The sequence below is a fragment of the Hyaena hyaena genome, unplaced genomic scaffold, assembly GCF_003009895.1.
Source record: "Hyaena hyaena isolate Hyena2069 unplaced genomic scaffold, ASM300989v1 scaffold_572, whole genome shotgun sequence".
In the NCBI taxonomy this organism is placed as follows: domain Eukaryota; kingdom Metazoa; phylum Chordata; class Mammalia; order Carnivora; family Hyaenidae; genus Hyaena; species Hyaena hyaena.
The window spans coordinates 464,959-487,246 of NW_024081210.1; the positions used below are offsets into that span (position 1 = coordinate 464,959).

Here is a 22,288-nt window from a genome sequence, read left to right on the forward strand (position 1 = left end):
TTGCAGCAAGGGTGTCTACCATGGTTATTTTGTCCCTGTCTCACTGTTGCTTATTGGGTGTATTTGGGGGTTGATAATGTGTGTTTTTGGTTGGCTAGTCCCTGAACTGGAATGATTCACACCTGGGGAAACTTGACAACGTCTGGCCATGACATACATCTCAAGATCCCAAACTTCAAGCTTGATGTGATAACTGAAATGACATTTTTGGGTCCTGAGACAACAGTGAGAATATTATGCCTGTGGGAGGGATGTGAATAATCTGTGGCCAAAAAGGACTTGTGCTAGGTTGTTTAATAGTCAAAACTGCTTCCAACCCAGTAGGCACAAAAGTGGAGTATATTTCTAAACCACACTCAGTGTCCGGCTAGTCATAAAACTCACTTTGATCAACAGAATGCAGGATGCACATTCTAGAGCCTGTTCCTCAAGAGGTCTTGTAGCTTCTGCCTTTGCTTTTCTAGAATGACACCCTGAGATCACTGGGTGAGGAGGCCAGTCTAGCCTAATGGAGGATGAAAGACCATGTAAAGCAGAGTCAAGGAATCCCAGCTGACAGCCAGCATCAACTGCCAGGCATTCAAGTCAGTCTACCTTAAACCACCTAATTCAGCGGACTCTCCACCTCTATGGTGTCACATTAGTGACACCAGGTGAAACTGTGGAGGAACCAACCCACAGAATCATGAGAAATAATAAATTGTGGTTCTAAGCCACTTAGTTTTAGTGTAGTTTTTTTTTTTTTTGGTTTTGTTTTGTTTTACATAGCAGCAGAAAAATGAAACAACCCTGATCTTATAGATATTATAATCTATAGGAAAAAATAGACAAATAATCCAGTAATAACAATAAAAGGTGATTATCTTTCTAATACAGAGGTGCAGAATGCCTAAGGGGTAATATATCAGGAAGATGAAGGCTTGTTCAGTGGGGAGGTATGGCTGTATAGAGGGAGGAACATTCATCCTGAGATCTGAAAAATAAGAGGGACTTTTCATCCATATGGGTGGAGGGAATGTAAAATGCAATGACCTCAAGCTAAGAAAGCATTTACTCAAATGCAGCATGGTTGTTACATCACGGGAATCTAGTTAACACTAGCTGAATGAATAAATGAATGAATATAAACCAAGGCATCAGATCTCCTTAAGGTATACATTGCTGATGCATTATCACTGCAAAGTGGGTTATGGAATTAGATTCTGGATATGTTTATGATAATTCATGTGTGCTTTTATGTAGTTGTTCTTGGCTAGATCATCAGTGTGGTTTAATAATAGTAGTTACTGAAGACCTACAATGAGTTGTGGGCTATGATACATTTTCTACATTAATTATTTTATTTCTATTTATAACTCGCTTGCAGGGTAGAGAGTGTGCCCTCATTTTTTTCTTTTTCAAAACTGAAGTATAGTTGATACACAGTGTTACATTAGTTTCAGGTGTACAACACAGTATTTCTGTTATGCTCTGCTCACTGCAAATATAGCTACCATCTGTCACCATACGGCACTATGACAACATCATTGACTCTATTCCTTATGTTGTACTTTTCTTCTCCATGACTTATTCATTCCATAACTGGAAACCTGTACCTTCCACTCCCCTTCACCCATTTTGCTCATTGCCCCGCTCCCCTCCTCTCTGGCAACTATCGGTTTGTTCTCTGTATTTATGGGTCTATTTCTGCTTTTTTTGTTTGTTCATTTGTTTTTTGAGTATACCTCCCCATTTTATGGCTAAGGAAATTAAGGTTCAGAGAGATAGAATGAATTGTCCACGCCCTGAATGGGGTCACCATGAGATCTAATAGACTTGTTTCTGGGGTCCACAATGTCAGAACTATGTTTATAATAATCCTAAGACATTATTTGCCTTTTCTCTATGTTGGCATTTGCACTTAGATTCCTGGATGGTTCTTGCCATTCCCTAATTTATAAGAATGGCTCAATATGCTTAAATTGAATACCTGTTTTCCTTCTGGGAAGCTGGAGTCATAGTATATGCTAGGCAGAGGTATGGTACCTATGTCACTGACCCCAATAAAAATCCTGCAGTACTAAGTTTAGGTGTGCTTTTCTGGTAGACAAAAGGTTAACTGGTTGTCACAATTCATTGCTGGAGGAATTAAGCATGTCTTCTGTGTGATTCCACTGGGAGAAGACTCTTGGAAGTTTGCACCTGGTTTCTTCCAGACTTTGCTTCGTGTGCATTTTCCCTTTGTTGAACTTGATTTGTATCCCTTTGTTATGATAGATCCCACCTGTGAGTACAAATATATGCTGAGTCTTGTGAGTGCTCTTAGCAAATTACTAAACTGGGTGGGGGCGGGGGGGTGTCTTGGGGATGCCCAACATACTAAATAAAGTCTAAACAGGATAAACTCCCCAAAATCCATGCCAAGACACATCACATTAAAGTGCTGAAAACTAGGGGTGCCTGGGTGGCTCAGTTGGTTAAGCATCCGACTTTGGCTCAGGTCATGATCTCCTAGTCTGTGGGTTCAAGCCCTGCGTCAGGCTCTGGGCTGACAGCTCAGAGCCTGGAGCCAGCTTCAGATTCTATGTCGCCTTCTCTCTGCCCCTCCCCCGCTCGGTCTCTTTCTCTGTCTCTCAAAATAAAATAAAGACATAAAAAAATAAAAAAAATAAACTATTAAAAACTAAAGATAAAGAAAAATCTTGAAAGCAGCCAGAGAGCAGTGACATGTTACTTAGAAATGTTACTGAGGAAAAAGCCATTTGAACGACAGTGGATTTCTCATCTGAAACCACGAAAACCAGAAGGGGCACGGCCTCTTTCAAGTGTGAGAAGGAAAGACTTGCCAGCTGAACATTCTGGATCTGGTTTGCCAACTCGTCAGGAACAAAATAAAAACATCCTCCGACAAAGGAAAACTCAAAGAATTTGTTGCTAGCTCAGGTCATGATCTTGTGGTTTGTGGGTTGGAGTCCTGCATTGGGCTCCACACTGCCTGGGATTCTCTCTCTCCCTCTCTCTCTGCTCCTTCCCCACTTGCACACACATGGGAGCGCGCTCTCTCTCTCTCTCTCTCAAAATAAATAAATAAATAAATAAACTTTAAAGAAGTGGTAAAATGTTGATACTAGTTATAAGTCCCTTATAACTTATATGTATATTATACATATAAGTAGATGGTAATACTCAGAGCAACCACCACAAAAACTGTAGAAAGAAATACACTCAAAAACACTAAAATTAATCAAGATAGAATCCTAATAGATGTTCAAGTAGTCCACAGGAAGAGAAAAAAAGAAACACAGGAAAGAGGACCAGAGGAAATAAATGGAAAATAAATAATAAAATTGCAGTCTTCACTGCTGCCATAATTACCTTAAATGTAAATGGAATACATACACCATTCAAGAGAGCCCACAGTCCACGGGGTGGCATCAGGTAACAAAGACACCTACCATTTGGCTTTCTGGGGTCTGTTCCCTGCACATCTGGGGGGCTGTTCCCAGCCTCCCTCTGGGGGGCTCTCCCCTCAGGGTCCTGGGCTGCGCCACCCGTGGGAGGCTGTTTGCTGCGGGCCCAGCTCTGCCTGTGGGGCTCAGCCTGGGTGTTGGGCACACAGGGAGGGGCTTGGGCTCTGGAGGAATCTGGGCTCAGCCTTCCCTTCTGTTGTTCTGCCTCTCTTCGTTTGTTTTCTTCCTCTCGCTTCCTGGAAGCAAAGCCAAGGGGAAAGAGGAAAAAATTAGAAGAGTGTTACCCATTCAAATATTCCTGAATGAGATTTAAATTTTATGAGGAGCTATCACATCACAGGAAGGATTTGGCAATTCATGATTACCACGATGTCACAATTTTCAGTCTTTTCTCCAGACCTTAGAGTTCAACAGATGACGGAACAGAGAAGAGTCTCACAGATCAGCCTTTGCCCAGCAGGGGCACACATGATGGAAAACTATGCTTGTGAGATATGACAATCCTAAGGTGTGTGCACCCAAGCTTGTGTGGGGTCCCTCCCTGTAACTCCATGCCTTTTTCTCCTATTCTGGAGAGCACACCGGAATGCCGCTGGGAGGGCCAGTCACAGGGATAGCCTTTAATCTTCTCTAGTTAGTAAAAAAGACCATTTGGCAAAGCTTATGATTATATGAAATGATTACTTACAAAGCACCTCACAACTGATTATAATACACCTGTGAGTTGCCACATGGCTACCCAGACCTCCAGCAAAGGAGCTGCCCACTCATTTTGCAGACGGAGTCCAGGAGGCAGGAGGATTTTCAAAAAGTCATACACAAGCCGTGGTGGCGAGGCTGGCCCCTGTGGATAGCAACGGAATCGAAGAGGGCTGGGTCGAGAAATGAGCAGCAACGGGAGGAGGATGGGTCAGCGACAGCCCAGATCCAGAAAGGCGCAAGGTGCTTGAGGATGAAGGAGCTGAGTTAAGGACAAGGTTTGTGTGACCAAGAGCATCAATTGGTAGGAATTTCCAAGGGAAAGAAAGGGGGAGACAGCTAACATTTATTGAGCATCTTCTGTACTGGGGACCGAGGACCATGGGGTTCAAGCCTCCCTAGAGGAAACTTCGATTCAGAAGGGACAGCTAGGAAACAAAAGACCTAACAAATAATGGAAGAAGTGCTATACTAGTGTGCTTGCACAGAGGAAGTAGTGATTAGTTTTGTCTGGAGGAGTCTGGAAGCTCCCAGCTGCTGCTTCTCAAAGATGTGGAGAAGTCTGCTGGGGAGATCAGGTGGGAATGAGGACTTCGCTGGGAGGGAGCAGTTTGGGTGAAGGCCAGTAGTGTGGAAAACCTGGGTCTGCTTTGCTTCTTCTCATCTTTGAACAGTGCTTGCTATACCCAGTAGGCACTCAATGCAGATTTGCTGCCCAGGTGACTCAGTTACTGCTCAGGAAGAGAATGAGGTGGCCACATAAAGGTTCAGGTTCAAGTCGAATGAATGATTCGGTCGGTGTAGCGGAGAGAAGGCTGTGCTGGGAAGTAAACGAAATTTTCTAGTCCTCCCCTGCCAGTAACTACATTGAGCCAGTCACTCTTCTGTTCCCAAGACTCAGTTATCCCAGGTCTAACCCTTGTGTGATAGTTTATAACCTGGACTTGATTTAGGGGTCTGTTTAGAAGCCAGATGTCTTTATAAAACCTGGGATATCTTTTGTAACAAGATAGATTTCTTTTATTGTTATAGCTGGTATCAGAGTCCCTCTTGGGGACGGAGGACCTTGTTTAGACAAATATTTTAATCAGCTTCAGAACAGAACTGAGGGCTGGCAGCAGGTGAGACCTCCAGGACCTAGGTGGTGACTGGCCCTGAGGCCCCAGGGGAGGGCTGGTCTGTGGTGACAAAAAAAAAAAAAAAAATCTGTTTGAAGCTCCCAACAGGAGGGAGGAGATGAAAGAACCAAAGAGACAGAGAGAGAGAGAGAGAGAGAGAGAAAGGAGGGGGAGGAGAAGATGGAAGTCTGGGCACATAGTGGTGCAAAGGCCAAGCCCAAAAGAGTCCTCCATGGTGAGATGATGGAGGAGGACTTTACCTCTGTGCTCCTCACACTTTAACCAACAGAGTCTCCTGAGATCTTGTTAATATTTAGGTTCTGATTTAGCAAGCCTGGAGTGGGGCTCAAGATTCTGAATTCCAAGGGCACCAGGATGGCTCAGTTGGTTGAGCGTCTGATTCTTGGTTTCAGCTCAGGTCATGATCTCCTGGTTTGTGACTGCAAGCCCTGCATCGGGCTTTGTGCTGACAGTGCAGAGCCTGCTTGGGATTCTCTTTCTCTCCCTCTCTCTCTGCCCCTCCCCTGTTTACATGCTCTGTCTCTCTCTCTCAAGATAAATAAACTTTAAAAGAATAGAGAAAGATTCTGCATTTCTTTTTTTTTTTTTTTTTTTTTTTTTACATTTTAGTGTTTGTTTATTTTTGAGAGAAAGAGAGAGTGTGAGCAGGGGAAGGGCAGAGAGAAGGGAAACACAGACTCTAAAGCAGGCTCCAGGCCTTAGGTGGTCAGCTTGAACCCACAAACCATCAGATCACAACCTGAGCCGAAGTCAGATGCTCAACCGAATGAGCCACACAGGCGCCCCAAGATCCTGCATTTCTGACAAGCTCTCAGGGTATATGGTGTTGCTGGTGCCTTGAACCACACCTTGTGTGACAAGGCTTAAGAGAACACAAAAGTGTCAGGTGGACTGTGAACTCTACCATGATGGGACATGAAGTGCGATTCTCCTCAATGACGCCAACGTTTTGTGAGGTCCAGTAGGCTCACGCTGCTTCTTTATAAGCAACCTGACAAGTTGCATGGCTAAGATACCAGACATGGAAGCAAGAAGCGAGAGTGAGGCAGAGACACGAAGCCTCCGCGAAGTCACAGAATTCAGATTTCCACAGGCGGTGGGGTTTGAAGCAATCCCTGTTTAGATCTCAAGGGACAGAGAAGACCCAGATGATAGCTATCTGGGCTGCACTTTGATATAAAGCCTTGTCCACTAAACTTCCATATTCTGAAGGTCTTTGCCCTGTGGGGTCCATGCTTGTTTATCTAATAGGTTCCCGCCAGGTCCCATATGAGCAGAAGTGGACAGATGGGTTGTGCTAACTCCTGTGTGGCTCTGATGTTTTCATTTGACTCTGGTTTTGGTCCACACTTTGCCAACCGCTGACGCCCGAGCGTACAGCCCTGCAACCGACAGGCTGGCTGGATGGCTTGTCACCATCAGCACCTGAGATTCGTATGGATGCTACCAGGTGCCAGTTCAGCGTGGGCTGCGTGGGAAAAGGCTGCTTTTCAGGAGGTGGAAGCGTCTGGGTGGCTGACGCGCCACTAATTGATCTAACAGCCGTGCTCCAGGCAGGCAGGAGCACAGCCGCTCCTTTTATGAGCACTGATGACGAGAACTGCTCTAGGAGAATATTGGTCCTTTCGGCAGACACACACGTGCGGTTGTCTGGCTTGGCAGCCACATGGATCTCACTGCTATTAAGAAGGGCTTTGAGGTGATAAATTAGGCTTTGTTATTTGAGCAGTCATTTCTCTTTCTTTGGGGAAACTAAACAGCTTTCCTTTTCAATTCACAGGACAGGACACACAGGGGATCCGGCCTTTTAGAGTGATCAGGATGTTCAGAAAGCAAGGGCGCTCTGTCTTCTGAAGACTTCCTTGGAAGAGCAGGTTTGCAGGAGGGTGGTTTTCTTTTGTTTTGTTTTGTTTTTTTCATTTTGGTAGAACCAATTAAAGCAGATTTGGAACAAAGAACGCAATTATCGGAATATATCATTAGACCCTCAGTTTGTAAACAGAAATAAATTAATGTTTAAAAAAATTGATGCATTAAAAAAAAAATCTTCTGGGAGGCACACCACCCACAACTGTGCAGTTCTCCAGAACTGCACATGTGGCTCTTAATGTAAAAGTAATGATTGATTGCTGGGGAAAGGGGGGGAGGTAGGATTAGAGCTGGGAATGATACATAACCTGCATCCTAGTTATATACCTGCTGCCTTAAAACAAAAGAAACAACATGGGGCACCTGGGTGGTTCAGTTGGTTAAGCGGCTGACTTCAGCTCAGTTCATGTCATGATCTCACGGTTCCTGAGTTCAAGCCTCGCATGGGTCTCTATGCTGACAGCTCAGAGCCTGGAGCCTGTTTCAGATTCTGTGTCTCCCTCACTCGCTGCCCCTCCCCCAACTCACGTTCTGTCTCTCTCAAAAAAAAATTAAAACAAACAAAAGCAACAACATCAACACACACACACACACACACACACACACACACACACACACACAGGCTACAGCCTGAGAGGAGAACATGATCCTATGCATATGTGGCCCTGGGGAATAAGGTCCAGCTCCACTGCTCATGGCCCGAGTTCGAAGGAATCTCAGGTGACTCATGTTTATTTGGTACATAGGGAAACTAAGGCGGACAATTTGTGACTTAGACATGACTACATGGTAAACTGCAGACGGCTGAGCTAGAACTCTGCTCTTTATCTTCCCTGTACAATTTACCTCAGTGACTGGGTTGTTAACAGTTCACTTCATCTTTTCTATCATTTAAAAAGTGAACTGGGTCATTAAGAAGAAACTGCTAATATCACATCAGAGTGGCCATTAACCGCATTTCAACCTAGCTTCGGAGGTAGCCTTTCATCCTAAAACTCTTAGACTCTTTCATTGTCCTGAAATTTAAGTGTTTTTTTCTCCAACTAATTTATTACAGAATTTGGAAGTTCTAGTAATCTTCATGGGGGTTATGTTATACACTTGACCTATTTTGGTCCAGTTTAGGAAACAAACACCAGAAAAAGAACCAATGCTATTCTAGTTTATATGAAAAATTGAAGAGAAAAAAAAAATCCTGTCTATGACACAGCAAGTAACATTTTAGCAGGAAATTTACTAACATGGTGGAACGCTAATGCACAAAATAATCCTCCTTTTCCTCTCCTTTTTTCTTTCATCTTAAGGGAAACTGACCAGACAACAGGTATTGAAGGGCTGCCAATTAGCCTGGTTTGTACTGTCTTTTCTAGAGCAATGCTTGCAGCTCCCTAGAGGCTCCCAGTATAAAAAAAGGGAGAAAGTCAAGCGGAGATGAGATCCTTGACAATGTCCATTTTGGCACCACAGAGCACAGAAATTCTCCAAACTGTGGGCTGAAGGAACTGGGGCCATTTCACCCAGGGCAGAAAAGATGTAAGGGACACGTTGCTGCTGCAGATATCTGGGGCACTATTGTGAGGCAGCAATGTACCCTGGAAGCCCCCCAAATCAGACCTAAGTCCCAAATTAGTGGTCTAGATGGCAACTGCAGAAATGGGCGAATAAGAAACTCAGTAATTAAAAGATTGCCTGATGTGCAGAGAATCAGATCAAGGGCAATCATTTAAATGACTTGACCGCCCAATGGCTTTAGCATCTCAGGACTGGGTGTGTTTGTTTGCACAGCGTGGCATGGATCTGCCTCCGGGCCTGGACAGTTTGAGGCCTGGAAGGAGATGCTTTTTTTTCTACCCTCCTATGTGGCTTCCACAGAGAGTTGTATTTGCCCAGTTTTGACAAGAAGAAATTAATTCTGTCAGACACCGCAGAAAGGAGCAGGATCATTCCCATTGCAAGTATTCAAGTTTCCATTGCCATGAATGAGGGGCCTACGAGAGGTTTGAAAGACATGATCAGAATGGCTTCACAGAAAAGGGATGTTTAGTTTGCACGTCCTGTTGTTGGACCAATTTAATTGGGCTTTGCCCTAATGACATTCTTGATTATAGTCTTGGTGTAGGCTTGCAACCAACTAAGCTTCTTAAATTTCTCAAAAATTTAGGAAGAATTTGGTGCACTCTGCCATGGCAGTCAGCTTTGGGAATAATAGGAAGATTTTTTTTTTTTTTTTTAGTAAATTATGTTGCAGAATTGTGATGGTGGCTTGGCACCACTCTTTTTTTCTTTTTGATTTTGAGAGAGAGCAAGAGTGGGGTAGGGGGAGAGAGAGAGAGAGTGAGGTGGTGGGGGAGAGAGAGACAGAGAGACAGAGGGATAATCCCAAGCCAGCTCCATGCTGTCAGCCCAGAGCTTGATTCTGGACTCGAACCCATGAAGTGTGAGATCATGGCCTGAGCTGAAATCAAGAGTCAGATGCTTAACTGACTGAGCTACCCAGATGCCCTGACACCACTCTTTTTTTTTTTTTTTTTAAATTTGCTTAACGTATATTTATTTTTGAAAGAGAGAGTGAGTGCAGTGGAGGGGCAGAGAGAAAGACACACACACAAAATCTGAAGCAGGCTCCAGGCTCTGAGCTGTCAGCACAGAGCCCAATGCAGGGCTCGAACCCATGAGCTATGAGATCATGATTTGAGCCAAAGTCAGATGCTTAACCGACTGAGCCACCCAGGCACCCCCATAGCATCATTCTTTTAACAACAACACTGGAACAACTGAACAAACACTGGGTTAAGTGAAAAACTGATTTGGGGCCTGGTTCTGGTTATACTTGAAAGAAAGAAAAGAAAGAAAGAAAGAAAAGAAAGAAAGAAAGAAAGAAAAGAAAGAAAGAAAGAAAGAAAAGAAAGAAAGAAAGAAAGAAAGAAAGAAAGAAAGAAAGAAAGAAAAAGAAAGAAAGAGAAAGAAAGAAAAGGAAGAGAGGAAGGAAGAAAAAGGAAGGGAGGGAGGGAGGGAGGCAGGGCTGCTCCACACTGGCCTATCCAGATGGATCCAGCACTTGGAGGCAGCCTCTAGCCGAAGTGTGGTTGGTAGGAGCCTGGCTTAGGGCATGACTGAGATTCCTGTACCATCTTTCTCCTTTACTAGCTGTGTGATTTCAGGAAAGTTAACCTCTATGTGCTATTTTCCTCATCTGTGAAAAGAGATTAAAGATAGTTGCCCTGTGTCTACCTTACTGGATGACTGGATGGACTTAATAAATTAACATATAAGAGCTTTGTAAGCTGTAAAGTGCTATACAGACATAATTGATCATTATTGTTTTTTAGGGAAAGCTGTTAAGGGAAAGCTGCCCTGGGACAGGATCTGGTTAGAAGTGAAGAAATCAGTGTTTGGCATGAATTCCTTGCAGTCTAAGAGCTACAGAGCTCGGCCTAATGATATTTTCAGAGATGCTCATTGATGAAAGCACACAACTCCCTTTCCTGCGAGAGCGCTTTAATCGTCTCTCTCCAGCCTCTCGTAGGTCCTGCATTCAAGGCAATGGAAACTTAAACACTCCACTGGACTGGGAAAGAGCCTGCTTATTGCTGCGGTGTCGGACAGAATTTTCCTCTTCTCAAAAATGGGCAAATATAACTCTCTGTGGAAGCCACACAGCGGTCTCACATTCAAGTGTACGCAGTGGTGAAGCCCTTTGCTCTTATGTTTCTTTTAAAAATCAGAACAATGAACTGTCATAAACCTGTCAAATGGTAATTTGCTCATGAGAAGTATTGAGGGAGCTAGGAAGCCAAATGCACAGATATAGAAGCACAGTGTGTGCTGTGAGGATAAATGGTATGTACACAGAGTTCCTGCCTGAGGAGGGCAAACAAATTCAAGTGGTATCACAGAAGTGAAGGAGACTTGAGAGGGTATCTGGCCCAAGCTTCCCACTTGGCTGAGGGGGAAGCTAAGGCCGAGAATGAAAAATGACACATGTACGGTTTCAGACCCACTGCGGGGGCAGCTCTTGAACATTTAGGGTTTATGATTCAACGTTTATCAAATCTCAGGTATTTTAAGAGTCTGGAGATGTGGAGACACACAATATAATCCCTGTTCCCAAAGAATTGACAGTCTAGTCGGGGAATCAGGCCATTCACTCCTGCAGATAGTTCTGCGTGTGATAACTTCTAGACGTGAGGAGGGCTGACATAGAGGTATCTACATGGAGCTGTGGGGGGTGTGGGAGGCAGTGACTACACTGGAAGAAAAAAACACCTAGAAAGGGTGTCAAGTGAGAAAGAGGGAAGGAACTGAGAGGTTATTTTGGGCAGAGGGAAGAGCATGAGCAAGGACATGCAACACAGCTCTCAGAGAATCTTCGGCCCAGAAGAGATCTCAAAGCCTGCTCTTCACATAGCTGAAAGAAATTCCTCATATATTACCCCGGAGAGATGATAATTCAATTTCTGCTGGAACATTTCCAGTGAGAGGAAGCTGATTACCTCACAAGACAGAAAAGTTTCCACTCTAACCTTTCAGTTGGTGTTGTACTGTACGTAAGAGGGTCTTCTGTATGGTTCTGTCTCTTCACTGTCACTGAAAAACAGCCTGAGTAATATCTGGTCTCTGATTTCCTCTCAAGGGAAGAAGAAATGTCACATGTCTTAGGACCTTTGACTTCTAGAATGTTAGAGCTGGGGGGAAGGGGGCGGGAAGCTCAGATTTTATTTAGTCTAATGGTTTTTAAAAATCTCTCGGTGACTCATGGACTTTCTTTGACATTGTGATAAAAATATGTAGATCTTCTTCCCCCAAATGTACATATGCTCATGATATACAAACCGTTGCATACGGTTTCAGGGCATTTATGGAGCCGCAGAGCCCATCCTGGATTAAGAAATCTTTTCATTTCTTGGGAAATGGGAAACTGAGGCTCAGAGAAGTGGGATGGCATGGAGTGGAATCACAGGAGTGATTCCTCATGGGTCAGACAACAGTGTGAGCAGAGGAGATGGGCTTAAGGGTCAACTCTGGAGAAACTCATTGCCAAACTGAAGATGTTCAGGGAAGCAGGCAGTAAGTGGATCTATTATAAAGTGAAAAGGAGACTTGGGGGTAGGAGTAGGGGTGCCAGGAGCACTTTCTTTATCTGAAAGTTGGCTTATGGAAAAGGGTGTAGACTTCTCTCTTTTGCTTGAAGGGGTATCTCAAGACCAAAAGGTAGAAAAGAACTTCTGCCAGACAGAATTGTCCTCTACTGGAAGGTGCTGCTTGAATTCTTTGTCACTTGACTTCTTTGGGGACACAGAACAACCTCCTCAGAAGGGACTTGGGCGTCACAAGAGTTTGAACTGGGTGACCCAAACTGGGCTTGACTGTGTTAACTCTAGGAGACGTACACAGTCTCAGAGCATAGCCAGAAGGCAGCTGGAGGTCTCCCAGCGAGTATAGTAAAGGGAAAGGTGAGGAAGTGAGGAAAGTTCAGGATGGTGGAGCCCTGAAGTGTGAGGGTGTGGGAGGGAGGCGGTCACGGAGAACAATGGGACTTGGAGATAGAAGCGGAAGCAGAATGGCGAAGGATATTCTGAAGCACCGTGGATGGTACCGAAGAACAATGGCCCATGTAGCATGGGGGGACACCAGAGTGGAGGTAAGAGAACTTAACAGAATCGGTGGTGGCAGCACTAGAAGGGAAATAAGGAGGCGAGGAGACGCTGTGCTGAGGAGGTGTGGGTTTCACAGTGAGTCTGAAGCAACAGTGACAACAAGACACACAAATGGAAAGTGCTGGCAAGTCACAAAAGGACAGCAAAGTGGAAATGCCCACTAGGCAACTGATGACGTGGAATTAGTTTCAGGAGGTGAGGATGGGAGACAGATTAATGGGCTATCTACAGGGATGAGGTCACTGAGGCTTCATGGGTAGACACCTTTCCAATGGAAAAAAAGTACAGTGTGAGTAGAAGTCTAAGGAGCGAGGCTGTGGAGCTGACCTCAGTGCGGAGATGGTATAATTAAAGAGCTGTGAGAAGGAAGAGACAGAGATAGAAGAGAGCTGGGATTAGAGAGTGAAATAAAAACTCGGCAAAAAGGAAGCTTCCGGGGAGAAGAGTGATCAACATAAATACAGTCTTGTCTAGTGTGCATTCAACTGTGTGCTGTGGCAGGTAAATTATAGCAATGTTCCTTTTGGCAACAGCATAGGTGGTGCAGTGTGAGTTATAAAGTGCTTTTAAGGAGATTATAGGTGTTTCCTAAATAGTATTTTCTAAAAGACATGCCTTGGAAAGCATGACTAAAACTTTGCTCTCTCCCAATTTCTCAATCAGTAAATGAGAAGTCATTTTAAGTCTAACAAGTTCTTTTCACATCGTTGCTTTAGGGACGGTGATGTGTGCCATCCTGATGTGATACGCTGGGAAAGGTAGACTGAGGCGGCGTCATGTGCCAGGGCTGCCTTGGCCGGCGAGGCGGCAGCAGCAAGGACTGAAGTCAACATTCTGATTTTTGTTCCTTAAAGCCAAAACCAAAGCCAAAGTTAAACAGTGACTCAGATCTTTTTTTTTTTTTTTTTAATTTTTAAGTTTATTTAGTTTTGAGAGAGTGAGCAGGGTAGGGGAAGAGAGAGAGGGAGACAAAGAATCTGAAGCAGGCTCCAGCCTCTGAGCTGTCAGCACAGAGCCTGATGTGGGGCTCAAACTCAGACTGAGATCATGACCGGGCTGAAGTCAGACGCTCAACTGACTGAGCCACCCAGGTGCCCCAATAGTGACTCAGATCTTAAGAAATAACTTTTGAGAAGCAAATTAAAACAAGTGAAATCAGTTTCTTCTCTCTTTAAATATTTCTTTTGGAGTTCTATGCACACAAGCACAGTAGGAGGTGATAGTTAGACTAAGAAGTTTGTTTACTTCTAATAATGACATCTAATAGAGGAAAAATTGTGACTGAGAAAAAGGAAAGGAGGTTACAGTTTCCAGTCTGGGCCTGAGATATTATCTCAGTAAGCACAGCTCCACGTAACAGGTTTTTAAAAATATTTTAAGGGGTGCTTAGTTGGTTGAACATCCAACTCTTGATTTCAGCTCAGATCATGATCCCAGGGGCATGAGATTGAGCCCTGTGTCAGGCTCTATGCTGAGCATGGAGCCTGCCTAAGATTCTCTCTTTCCCTCTGCCCCTCCCCAACTTGCTCTCCCTCTCTCTCTCTCAAAAAGAATAAACAAGTTTTTAAAATGAGTTTCAGAAATTAAGAACTAAGAACAAAGAGGACCCATTGTCCACGACTATGAAACCAAGCAGGATAACAACCAATGGGGGCTGGGCTAGACGGTCCCTCAATCCCCCTACCCTTTCAAACCCTCACGACTCGGAGTCACAAAAGGCCTGGTTAGAAAAAAAATATTCTAAGACTCTATTTATGTCTGTCCTGATGTGAAAGCCCTTCCTCTGTATAGGAGACCTTCTGACCAGTGGGTTCTTGGTTCTCACCTCTACACTGACTCAGCAGTCCCTGTCCAAACTCTTGGCCCTGGGAATATGGCCGCTAGGCAGCGCTGCGGGCAAAGGAGAGAAGGAAGAGGCTGAGATCATTAACTGAGAAGACTGGGTGGGGGAGGCGTTTCCGCAGAACTGAAGAGTGCTGCAAGTCAGCTGGTCTAATCTGTCATGTTTCACAGATGAAAAAACTGAGGCTCAGAGAGAGGGATGCTGTGTTCCCCCACAGTCCCTCTATTCTGCTGGAGAGGGAGTCTGGGGACTCCAGAGCCGCCTCTCTACACTAATGAAATGGCATGTATTTGGACTAATATACTTTTTTTGGTCGGAGGGTGGGGGTGGGGAGGACATACAAAGTCGTTGCCTTTGTACAGTCCCACCACATATTCAGGTAGGTATGACTTCAAATTCTGCAAACAGATTCTCACACATTAAAACCTGAGTTTATGGAAACATCAGATGGAAGGAAATACAGCATTCCATCCCTTACAGAGAATATTTAACTTACAACTCGGGATAATTTGCCATGTGCAGTACCTACTTAACAGTTGTCACTCTCATGCAAGGAAATTTCCTAATAAGGATAGAAGGAGAGGCACGTAGAGAGGTCTTAGGTTACACTGGATTTTTTGGCTAAAGGGAAGAGAAGAGAGCCTCATAAAGAGAACCGTGCAAGATAATATTTCCTAGGATGCCATCAACTGCGGTAGCTTCAGTCACAGAAAATGAAGTCTTCCTGTCAATCTTATCTGACGAAGGCCACCATTATAGTTAGCATCCCAGTTCACAGTGGCATTTAACTCCTCACTAAAATGGGTTATCCTGCCTTTTATTATTATTATTTCAAATTATTATTTATTACACTCATGCTTCCCCCTTGTGGGCAAGGTATGGAAGGATTCAAGATTTAGCAACATTCATGGTCCAGCCAGGAAGTTAAGATTCTGCCCGTTACCTTTCACATCAGAGGCTTCGGGACCTACACCTCCTGATGCAATAGTCCCCTGCTTGGTAGAGCACCCCAACAAAGGTATCCCAGAAAAGGCAAACCAAGGCATAATCTAAAATCAATCACTTCTGGTAAAATAATCACACTGTGTACGTAACAGGCGCATATTGACTATTTTACACATTCTATACGAATAGTGTGAGGTCCTTGAAGCAAAGTCACTATTTTCCCCAAAGGCTCCAGCCAAGACTTTTGTATGTACAGTAAGAATCCGGTCAATGGTTCTTGAACACATCACATGATTTAGTACAGATCTGATGAGGAACAGGTGGGGAGGGCAAGTTATTCACACACGTTGGTCGCTTTAATCAAATCAAAACTAGACACTTCTCGTGAAGTAGGCTAGATACTGGTGTCGGTTTCCTGTGGAAGGGCAGGAAAGGAAGGAGGAGGAGCACTTATCTCGGTGTAGCTTCCTGTAGGTATGCTCCTGCCCCCCACTCCTCGCCACGGTGGCTGTGGCCGTGGCTTGTCCCTGGGTGGGAACATGAGGGGCGAACCTAGAGCAACAGCCACCAAATAGAGCCTGGGCCTTGATCCTTCCCTGTAGTGCCCCGCAGGCCTGGTGGGCAGAAGCGGGGGGTGACACGGGGACGGGGATCAAAACTGTTTCTTTCTGATGCTCTTGGGGTTCCTCCTGCTGGCCGCTCCCCCCACGCGCCCCCTTCCACCCCGATGCCCGGCTGTGGGAACACGATGTCCACAGCTCACACTTACTTGGCGGCAGCATCTTTTCTCAACTGCTCGTGCTTCATGAGGAGATTTTTCCGATCTCGAAAAGCTTTTCTGACCTTGTACCCTTTGTAGACGGCCTGGATTTTGAAGGCAGCAATGTCTTGTATGGCTGCGATGGACAGGGCGCCTTGCTCCAGCATGAACTGGATCACTTCATGGCGCTCACCGAGCAAGGCATAGTCAAGGGGAGTGTACCTGAAGGAGGAAGGTATTTTGTAAGTGTCCGTGTGTAATCTGAGGTGCAGCTCAGCTGGCGATAGTATGCGGCAAAGGAAACCTCATTCTGAGACGTGGAGCCTTCCTCAGGCAAGGCTATCTTGTGTACTCCGGGGCCGTTCCTTTTTTTCTCTGAAGGGACAAAACAAGGCAGGAACTGGGGTCAGGTGCTTTGTGTCACTGACCCGTGATGATTCCTGGGTCTTGCTTGTTGGCTCACAAACTGGGGGCCATAGGAACACGTGATCACTTTTCTTCTTCCCCATGTGCCAAATAATACCTTGCTTCTATCTGAAAAAGTATTGCAGATAATTTCCTCTGAGATTCCTAAGTTTAAGCCCAGGACTACTGATAGTTATTGCTTGTGAAATAAAAACTACATCTCCGAATGGAGAGATTTAGTATATGATGAGGATGGCCCTTTAACTCAGAAAGCATGGCTTATTGAAAGCTGCATAGCCATCTGGAAAAAAAAAAAAATAAAGAAAGATTCTTATATCACATTTTACACGAAAATGAGTTCTGGATGAAGCAAAGACCCAAATATAGAAAAAGAGCAGGACAAAAAGCTCCAAAAACAAAAGAGAGTCCTCAGAACAGGAAACGCTGACGGCTCCTAAATATACAAAAATATGTGCAGCCTTGCTCATTTAAGAGAAATACAAATGAAGACTAACAAGGAGAGGACTTTAATGAGCAGATGAGCAAAGATTACAAAATTTAATACCACACTGTGCTGGCGAGGACGCAGAGAGACAGGCTCTCTATGTACTACTTTATTTTTTTATTATTTTTTTATTTTTTTTTAGTTGCTTAGGCGCTACCTATTAGGCGCTACCTATATATATATATATATTTTTTTTTTTTTTTTTTTACAAATAGTTTATTGTCAAGTTGGTTTCCATATAACACCCAGTGCTCATCCCCACTAGTGCCCCCCTCCCCCGCCCCATGTACTACTTTAATCTTCAGAAAGAACAATTGGGCAAAACCTATCAAAATTGTTCCCGCATCTGCCCTTTGGCATTTCACTTGCAGGTATATATCCTAGAGACCTGTTCTCGTGTGTGTGTGTGTGTGTGTGTGTGTGTGATGCTCTCTTTGTAAGGATGTTCACAGAGGTACAGTTCAAAACAGTGAAAGGATGGAACAAGCTGAGGACCCAGCAACAGGACACTGCTTACATAAAGTACAGGCCATTTGCGTAATGAAGTCATCTCTATAATGCAGCCATTCCTGTGGCAGATGAATAAATAAGGAACAATGTCCAGGATGTCTTGTTAAATGCAGAAAAAGAAAAAAAAAAAGCAGCAGAACAGTATTATGGTATGCTCCATATGTATGAAAAAAAAAGAATATATCCCTGAATTCTTATCGATGGAAAATATATCTCTAGAAGTTTACCAAGAAATTGGTTGACACTGGCATCTCTGGGGAGGAAACTGGCTGTCTCAGAGGCAGGGGTGGGAGGGACATTTAGTTTTCACTGAATGCTTTTTTATGCCTTTTATTTAATTTCTTTTTTTTCAGTTTTTCTTTTTTTTCCCCTTACAAATAGTTTATTGTCAAGTTGGTTTCCATATAACACCCAGTGCTCATCCCCACAAGTGCCCTTCTCCATGTCCATCTCCCCCGCTTCCCCCACATCAATCAGTCCTCAGTTTGTTTCTCAGCTTTCAAGAGTCTCTCATGGTTTGCCTCTCTCCCTTTCCCCCACCATTTCCCCCCTTCTAACCCCCATGGTCCTCAATTAAATTCCTCCTAATCCTCCTATACGTGCAAACATATGATATTTGTCCTTCTCTGCCTGACTTATTTCGCTCAGCATAACACCCTCAAGGTCCATCCATGTTGCGACACATGGCCAGATTTCATTCTTTCTCGTTGCCATGTAGTATTCCATGGTATAGATAAACCACATCTTCTTGATCCATTTGTCCGTTGATGGACACTTAGGCTCTTTAATGTTTACTTATTTTTTAGAGAGAGACAGAGTGTGAGTGGGGGAGGGGCAGAGGGAGAAGAAGACACAGAATCTGAAGCAGGCTCCAGGCTCTGAGCTGTCAGCACAGAGCCCAATGTGGGGCTTGAACCCACGAACTGTGAGATCATGGCCTGAGCTGAAGTCAGACACCTAACTGAGCCACCCAGGCACCCCTTTATGCCTTTTATTAAAATTTATTTATTTACTTTGAGAGAGAGAGAGAGAGGAGAGAGAGAAAGAACAGGGAGGGGTAGAAAGGGAGAGAGAATCCCAAGCGAGTTCCACACTGCTAGCACAGAGCTGGACACAGGGCTCGAACCCACGAACCATGGGATCATGACCTGAACCAGAATCAAGATGGATGCTTAACCAACTGAGCCACCCAGGCACCCCTTTTATGCCTTTTAGATTATATACACTGTGCATGCCTTTTTGATAAACTTATTATTTAGAAAAGATATGTTTTTTTTGGTCATAGTTACATATTTGAATCTCAACTGGCTACTTTCTAGATGTATACTCTTAGGCAAATTCTTTTCTTAAAATATATCCTTTCTATTTCTGGAAATATAAAAGAATAGGATAAATATACAGAAGAAAATAACGGTCATCTATATTCCTCCTCTTTACAATTAACCAGTGTTATTATCTCGACAGGTATGTTTTCTAAATAATTACTTTGTAATAATGGCACATATTTTAAGTATTAAAACAATGCAAAAACCTCCCACAAAAATTGAAGTAAAATAAAACCTCAGTTCTACCTGCCAACAACGACAATGCTGACTGTCACTTCTTAACCAACTTACCTCTCCTCACTACAGACTTGGCATGAAGAGAACGTGAAATAATAAACACAAAAAAGAACGCTGTGCCTGACATAAAAGAAGCAATTAATAAATGTCAGCTGTTGTTATTATTATAGGACATGCACTGCATTGGGGTTTGTGATACCACGGCCACATATCATCAGTATTATTCCCACAGGACCCGAGCTAGTAGTTATGGCCAACTAACGACTGCTACTGATCTGATTCCTCTCTGGGAGACTGTTATTAATCCAACACAATCAGAGGCATTAGGAAGAAATGATCAGCTGATTTATGAGGTAGAAAAACTGAAGATTACATGGATGCATGATTAGACACAGAAAATCATCCAGTGATTATACAGATTTTCTCTCTTCAAAACTCACCTAGCAGTCATAGTCAGATGTCAACGGAGGCAATTTTTCAGTATAAGCAAAGGGTGGTTTGGTCATTTCTATAAGGAAACTGAATTCAGAAGGAAGTCCTATATGTTAAAATTAAGAAACTTTTATTTTAGTACATCTTGATTTGTCTTTGCTATTCAGGGACCAGAAGGCCATAAGGTAGAGGTGCCCATGTAAACTTTAAAAATATTATTTATAAGTAGGTAGCATCTTGAAAATTCGGAAGAACTTAAAAATTTTTCACTATATATTTTATTTAAAAATTTTATTATTTTTAAACATTTTATTTATTTTATTTAAAAAATTTATGTTTATTTATGATTGAGACAGAAACGGAGCATGAGTGGGGGAGGGGCAGAGAGAGAGGGAGACACAGAATCTGAAGCAGACTCCAGGCTCTGAGCTGTCAGCACAGAGCCTGACGCAGGGTTTGAACCCACGAATCGTAAGATCATGACCTGAGCCGAAGTCAGACACTTAACTGCCTGAGCCACCCAGGTGCCCCTATTATTTTTTTATTTTAATTCCAGTATAGTTAACATACTGTGCTAAATCAGTTTCAGGAGTACACTACAGTGATAGACTGATCAAGATAAGTGTAATCGCTATGTATTCTAAAATGTCTTTCACAACTGTACGCTCCCCAATGGAAAAGATTGTCAGAGTCCTATATAGAACTCCACGACAGTAGAGTTACACTGAATTTTAGAGGTCGTTTGGCTGAACAGTTTCATTTTATAAAGGAGTAAACAGATCCAGAAAGATTAAGCAACTTGCTGAAGGTTCTGTAACCAGTTCCCTGCAGAACCCAGACCTGAATGAAGACTGTCCGACTCCCTGTTCAGGAACTCTCCCACAGCACACCTACTAGTCCCGGAATATACTTCTCCTACAGAATGAGGCTGCTTCTCACATCAATGTGCAAATAACGTATGCATTCAGTAGGCTTGATCATCTTTTCCAGAAATACTAATATGAGTGTCTTTCACATGGTATACAAGCAGGATTACCAGAATCTGGTGTGTGAAAGCAAGGCCCAGCCTCTGCCTTTGCTAGACCTCTCAGGCCGCTTGTGGATGGAAAACTGTATTTTAAATATCTTTATCATGAAAAAAACTATATTTTTATTATGAGAAACTTCAAGCATAAACAAAAGGAAAGAGAATAGTATAATAACCACTTATCTGCTCATTACCCAAATTTAACAGTTAGCAAGATTTCTGCCACATTTGCTTCCTCCAACTCCTTCCTTATTATTTTTGCTGAAGTAGTTTAAAGCCAATCCCAGAACTCCTATTATTTAATCTTTCTGCACTGCAGTATTGATCCATAAATAATATAGACATAAGCATAGTGTCATTATGGAATGAGAGGAACTAACAGGAATTCCTTCGCAAAATCTAGTGCCCACTCCAAATACAAATTTCCCCAATTTTCTCAAAAATGCCTTCTTCATAACTGGCTTATTCAGATTACGATTCTTGGTCAGTTTTTGATTCAGGGAAACACAGTCCAAATATCTAGAAATATTTTAAGACTGAAGTCTATGCCTAGTGCTTGGGCACTGACCATATTGCAAATTATTACTATTGAATCTTTCTTCACTCCAAATTCAATTTAGAAACACTCAAGTGCTGTGAATATTCCTATCGATGCCGGAGGGTGGCTGTCAGATAGCTATTGACTGAAAGCCAGCAGTAATTGGCAAAAATTATGTCTATACAGTGCACATCAAGCGCTTGGTGTCAGTGCATGAGAAGTAAAAATTAGCACTACATTGATGGTAACCAGTCAAGAAACAATGTAGATAAAGGCAAGAGACAAGATACAATTGGACTTGCCTGTGTAGGAATGGTCTGATGGGATGAGTGGAAGGTCTAAACTGGAATGTCAATAAACATCAAAGGCAGTGCCAGGTTCTGACATTTGTACATCAAGGTGCACTGCTGATGAAACATTAAAGGAGACTGGGATATTGCCACTGTCTCTTTTCATCTAAAGATGGGCAAGTACGGTTAGGAGGATTTTTCCTTTGGTCTTTTGGTCTGTAATTAACATATGTTTACTCTAGGAGGCAGTAAGCACCTTAATTCATACTCTTACTTAGGCCTGAAATTTAAGGCGTACCCTAAAAATGGGAACTGAATTACAACAACAAATGTTTTAATTGTTTCCTAAGAAGACAGCAATCAGGCAGTAAATACTGTTATAGAATAAATGCTTTATAATAGAAATGAATCACCACGAATTCTTTAGGATTCTTAACCTTTCCCTTTTGCCTTTTTGGGGTTTCCAAAAGCAAAATCTTCTGCTCTCACATATCTGCTTTCATGTCAAAACCTCAGCCTTGAGGATTCTGCTTGGCTTTACAGCTTCCTTAAATGTCCAAACCCCTAAATCTTCGAGTCTTCTTGGATTTGCAGTTGTCATTTGACTATAATAGAGACAGTGAGTTCTTCATATAACCTTTTCCACAGTAAGACATAC

At 43.3% G+C, this 22,288-nt stretch overlaps 1 protein-coding gene across 2 annotated transcripts in view; it reads right to left on the reverse strand.

The window, feature by feature from the left end:
- INVS (inversin) overlaps positions 1 to 22,288 on the reverse strand; it is a 165,222-nt gene that overhangs the window by 27,572 nt on the left and 115,362 nt on the right. For both annotated transcript variants that reach the window (XM_039256576.1, XM_039256575.1), the window contains exons 12-13: positions 16,371 to 16,583; positions 3,435 to 3,685 (exon numbers count right to left, since the gene is read on the reverse strand). In XM_039256576.1, the coding sequence (XP_039112507.1) occupies positions 3,435 to 3,685; positions 16,371 to 16,583 (464 nt within the window). The remainder of the gene's footprint in view (positions 1 to 3,434; positions 3,686 to 16,370; positions 16,584 to 22,288) is intronic.